General features: G+C 42.1%; 1 protein-coding gene across 1 annotated transcript; it reads left to right on the top strand.

The window, feature by feature from the left end:
• The first annotated feature begins 1,387 nt into the window (after window positions 1-1,387).
• Window positions 1,388-4,980, top strand: LOC104437403 (AP2-like ethylene-responsive transcription factor AIL5). The gene is made up of 9 exons (XM_039308028.1): window positions 1,388-1,683; window positions 1,771-2,155; window positions 2,265-2,347; window positions 2,817-2,825; window positions 3,118-3,206; window positions 3,326-3,399; window positions 3,545-3,595; window positions 3,724-3,800; window positions 3,899-4,980. Exons 1-9 carry the CDS (start codon window positions 1,539-1,541, stop codon window positions 4,633-4,635), a joined length of 1,650 nt encoding a protein of 549 aa, XP_039163962.1. The 5' UTR covers window positions 1,388-1,538; the 3' UTR covers window positions 4,636-4,980.
• Window positions 4,981-5,429: the final 449 nt, after the last annotated feature.

Genomic DNA, 5,429 nt, shown 5'->3' with positions numbered 1-5,429 from the left:
CTAATATAATTCGCTTTATTGCGCCAAGAAACGTAGATGTACTTCCAACTTAATATTCTACGTATGCGCCTCCACATCTTTCCAGCAAAAAAATTCCCCCAGAAAAGAAGCTTACGTGGCCGCTCAAATGGGGGAGTCCTAATTCTTTTTGTTATCTTTGATTGCATGAATTTTATTTGGTAAAGGGGATGTACATAAAAATGAGATAGCCCATAGATGGGAAATGCCTATACGTACGTATATAAATCAAATTGTTTACTACATACTAATACATGCTTATATTGTTTGTCTAGCCATTTCAAAATATAGATCCGTTGACTAATGTTATGATATAATACGAATGAAATTGAGATGAACAATGCCAGATTAAAAAAATTTCAAACCACTAATTGCCCTCCTTTTTTGATGATTAAGATTTGATAAATATATCGTACGGCCAATTCCATCCAACGTTGAAGTGACTGCTAAAGTACTAAACTATTGACATCGCATCTTCCCTAGTCACTTTGAATTTGAAAGCATGATTGATATTTATTTTGATTGGAGATAAAGAAATGGGACATAATATTCGATCAATATGAACTAACCTTACAATACATATTGACTGCGTTCTATGCAATATTAGCTCGATCCTTTGCCCTACCAATCCCCTATTTCTTGTTAAGCATATGCTTATTTCTCTTGTCTTTATAAAAGAGGGTCCAAACTATTCAAAATGGCCATGTTGAAATCATAACGATGCATAACGTTTAATTTGAATTCGATGGTAATTTAACATAATTTTCCAAAAGCCTACGATAATTTCACATGGAAACCCTACACCTAAACTAAACACGAGGATGCAAGAAACGGATTTCTTTGAAAACATCTTCTTCTTCTTTGCACAAACAACTTGGAAGAAATTTTAGCTTACCTGAGTGAGACGATGCAATTCCTTACCATCTAAAGATCCAATAAATAACCATGCATGTTCTGATTTAGGTTTTCTTCCTACTGGTAGGTATTTCCATAATGTTTGTTCCTGATCAAGGTGTCCTCGGCCATGGCCATGTACTTTTCTGTTTGTCCGATTATGAACGTAATTTGTTTTCTCGCTAGCTAAGCCCATATCGCTGTAACATGAATATATGATGTCTGTTTCTAATGGAGTGGAGATTTTACCAAGTATAGTGTGCTAAATACTGATGAATAAAAGCATCCCACCATTTTCATTTTGCCCTGCGCGTCAAAGAAAGAAAAGAAAGGGGAAAAGAAGGAACCTCGGTGCTCGTGCAAGGCCTGAGTTGCCTGTTCATATTCATCTCTCTCTGTCTCTCTCCGTCCCTCTCTCTTTCTCTCTCTTCTCCACCACCTCTATATCTGTGTCCATTTCTCACCCTCTCTCCTTTCACTCTGCACTTCCCCGGTTTTACCCTCTCTCTTTCTCTCTCTCTCTCTCTCTCTCTCTCGCTCCGAGACACGGACTTACTGCTTTGATATTTCCAAAGACCTGAGCGCGAAGCCTGAAGCTCGTTCTTTCACGCTCACCGACGACGGGCATGAACCCCAACACCAACAACGACCCCTTGATGGACTCTTCCTCTCCTCCTCCTCCCCATCACAACTGGCTCGGCTTCTCTCTCTCCAACCACCACCACACCCCTCACCATCTCTCCCTCTTCGAAGCCTTCAACCCAGCTACAGGTCTCTCTCTCTCTATATCTCTCTCTAGAAACCAAGGAAAAGAAAACCCTTTTCTCATTTCTTTGTGTTTCTTGATTATTGAAGCAGGCGGCGTGGTCGATAGGGACGAGGATGCGCGGCCTCACGGCCACGGCCCGACCGACCTCTCCATGTTCTCTGGTGGGCCCAAGCTGGAAGACTTCCTCGGCGGCTCCGCCACGGCAGGCGGCGCGCAGCCGCTGCTCGCCCACTTCGCCGCTGCTCCCGAGGGCCATCATCCTCCGGTGGGCGCCGCTGAGGCGTACGACTCCGAGCTCAAGACCATCGCCGCGAGCTTCTTGCGCGGCTACACAGCCGAACAGACCGACGTCGTCGCTCGGAAGCAACAGCAACAGCAACAGCAACAGCCTCTAGCTTCTTCTGAGGAGGCTGGGGCGAAGAAGGCGGTGGATACTTTCGGACAACGCACCTCGATCTACCGAGGTGTTACTAGGTAAACTTTCGTATCTCTTTTCGTTCCTCGGTAATCATCTAAAACAAGAAGTCATGGGTTTTGCAAAGGAAGAATACTGAGAGAAACGTTCTTCTGGGTGCAAATAAAGGCATAGGTGGACGGGGAGGTACGAAGCTCACTTGTGGGACAACAGTTGCAGAAGAGAAGGGCAAAGCAGGAAGGGAAGACAAGGTAACGTCTCTTTTTTTTTTTTCCTTTGTTATTTTTCTAATCTTTAGCAGAATGTTGTTTCTGGGTTTCTGACTTCATATCTTGCAGAATAACGAAATCTGAATAGGTTTTGAGTTTGTTCAAACATCATAATATTCGAGGAATGAAAGAAAAAAGAAGGTTTGATCGGTTTAAAAAGGGTGGGAGAAGATAAAGTGTGAGGGTTTGCTTAATGCCAATAATGGGAAAAAATGTTGGCTAAAAAATTGAAAAGAACATGAAAGTTTCAATGCTTGCAGGTGCTAAATCTCTGATTCGAAAGACCCCTGGATCTTGTGGGTTTCTTCTGATAGATTTTGTATCGGCTTGTTTTTGCCCAAAGTTGGCATTTATTATGAGCTTGAAAGATCCTGATGCGTCCTTTCTATTCTCTGTGGCATGTACCAAATACCCGCAACCGGATTCTTCTTTCATCATTTCGTTTGGCCAGTTTATTTGGGTGAGTTCTCTCTCTCTCTCTCTCTCTCTCGTGGTCTTTTCCCTTATTATTTCAACTTTGCTTTCCCATCAATGTCCTCACTGTAATACACACGGCCTTCTGTTTCACGGGCGAAGCTCACAAAATCTTTGAAACTCGAGTTTGACCGTGTACTGGGCTTTACTATTGTGGAGAACGAATGATTCTCTTCATCTGCATGAGCAGTTTGAAAAGACTCCGCTTTGATAAGCATGCGTTGTTTTATTTTTGTTTTTGCTCATGTGTGTTCATATTGCTTTTTGTCTTATCATAGGTGGATATGATAAGGAAGACAAAGCGGCTAGGGCATACGATCTCGCAGCTCTCAAGTACTGGGGTCCTACTACCACCACTAACTTTCCGGTGAGAGCATATGCTGGCAAATTTGTACTTTTTCCATACTCTGGTTTCACATTGTATTTTTACTTGTGATTCTTTTATTTCTTGTCAATCCATTCAAAGGAAATTGTTCCTTTTGCTAGATCGTTAGCTATGAGAAGGAGTTGGAGGAAATGAAGCACATGACCCGGCAGGAATTTGTCGCGTCCCTAAGAAGGTAAAAAAGAATAATTCACGGAAACGCTTACATTATCTTTATTTAAATTAGACGTGGGTAAGGTACCTTTCTTTTTTCGAAAGCTTAATGCTTGAATTAACTATTGTATTTGACCGAGTGCTTGGGCCACCTTATGTTTCTTCAGGAAAAGTAGTGGATTTTCTAGGGGAGCCTCAATCTATAGAGGAGTCACCAGGTTGGTTTTCATTTGCAACAATTTGAGTACACATTTCATAGATGTTTAACTCATCTTAGTAATACAAATACTTATGTGCTCGATCCCTATAATCTTGAGCTAAATGCGACATAATGTGGTTCTTTCAGGCACCATCAACATGGCCGATGGCAGGCACGGATAGGGAGAGTGGCTGGGAACAAAGATCTCTACCTTGGCACTTTCAGTGAGTTTGCCCATTTTTAGTTACTTATCTCTTGCTTATTATATTCACTTATGCTGTAATGAAAGGTAATTTATGTGGCTGGTTTTGTTGAACAACAGGCACACAAGAGGAAGCGGCTGAGGCCTACGACATTGCAGCGATAAAGTTCCGTGGCCTAAATGCGGTGACCAACTTTGACATGAGCCGCTATGACGTGAAGAGCATCATGAGCAGTAACCTTCCAATTGGCGGGATGTCTGGCAAGTCCAAGAACTCCTCTGAGTCAACGTCTGACAGCAGGAGCATTGAGGGGAGCCGGTCTGATGACCGGGACCTCTCGTCGGCATCCTCCCGGACCTTTGCCTCACAGCCTCCTCCAATGTCGACCCTGAGCTTTGCAATCCCCGTCAAGGCCGATCCCTCCTCAGACTGCTGGAACATCCTCGAATATCACCAGAACCCTAACAACCCTCTAAACAATGCGAAACTGATCTCTGCTGGTGGAGGCCCGTCTCCGTCACCAGCTTTCTACCAGTCGTTCGAGAACAACCAGAACGCCTTTGGCGCTGATTTCTCAGGGAGCCAAAGCAGCAACAACAGTGGCTACTTCAATGGTGGTGGGTATGGTGGTAACATTCATCAGCAGCATCATCAAGAGCAAGAGAGTAATCATGAGAATGGCAATACAGGCTCAAACTCGATCCCTTATGCCACTCCGATTGCCTTGTATAGCAGTGGCAATCATGAGAATGGCAATGGCTACAACAGCTGGATAGCCTCGACAGGCCTTCACTCATTCCAAACTGCAAAGCAAAACCTGGCCGTGTTTCAGACACCGATTTTTGGGATGGAATGACATCAGGGGGAAATTAAAGAGAAGGAGGGATTTGAATGAGAATCTGTGCAAGGCTTTGAAAGGGAAAGGCACAAGAAAAGGGAAAGTTGGTGGGTCAAACTTCTCTCTTTTTTTCTTCTTTTCTTTCTCGTTACATGAATATATAAATACATGGGGGGACTTTGAAGAAGGTTGGGGACTGACCCTTCAATTTCAGATTAGAGGCAGATGCTGACACGGTACTAACTTGAAGTCTTTCGTTTCTTTAGGGCAATGTTGTTTTATTTTGTTTTTTTTTTCAGCCTCCTCATCGTAACTGGATGATTAACATGGGTATAATGAAAGAGAAGCTCCTTTGGTCTTTTATTTTTTTTTATCTTCATGTTTGTGCTCAGCATGTTGTCCAATCATTAACGTCTTGTATATGTTGTGTGCGCTACTTTAAGGTGAGGACTTAATGTCTTATTCGGGAAGACTTCATGACGAGATCAATATATGCCATGAGGAACTTATCCTGCAACGGGACCCAATACAAAGAAAACTTTAGTGCACTCATGCTCCGTAAAGTTGATGGAAAATATTTTTATAGACGATAAAAATATTATTTATTTATTTATATTTATAAGTCGTATAATCAATAATTTGTATTTCAATTCGATTTTGCAATTTAACAAATATCTAATCTGACTATAGCGAATTTATAATCTTGAAGTTATTTTTTCATTATGTGAACACAAAATATATTTGGCATTTTATCAAAACAGTTATCCATATCACTGCAGCATATCGATATTAATGATTTCGATTAAGCATTA

The sequence above is a fragment of the Eucalyptus grandis genome, chromosome 3 (genome assembly GCF_016545825.1).
Source record: "Eucalyptus grandis isolate ANBG69807.140 chromosome 3, ASM1654582v1, whole genome shotgun sequence".
Classification (NCBI taxonomy): Eukaryota; Viridiplantae; Streptophyta; class Magnoliopsida; order Myrtales; family Myrtaceae; genus Eucalyptus; species Eucalyptus grandis.
Note: the sequence above shows the minus strand (reverse complement) of the source record. Positions and strands in the feature narration are given on the sequence as shown.

What these genes read in the sequence shown, in the direction of transcription:
- LOC104437403 (XM_039308028.1), top strand. Translation starts at nt 1,539, where the DNA reads ATGAACCCCAACACCAACAACGACCCCTTGATGGACTCTTCCTCTCCT. An exon ending in CTACCACCACTAACTTTCCG is followed by an intron (nt 3,207 to 3,325) that starts GTGAGAGCATAT and finishes TCCTTTTGCTAG; the next exon opens with ATCGTTAGCTATGAGAAGGA. An exon ending in TCTCTACCTTGGCACTTTCA is followed by an intron (nt 3,801 to 3,898) that starts GTGAGTTTGCCC and finishes GTTGAACAACAG; the next exon opens with GCACACAAGAGGAAGCGGCT.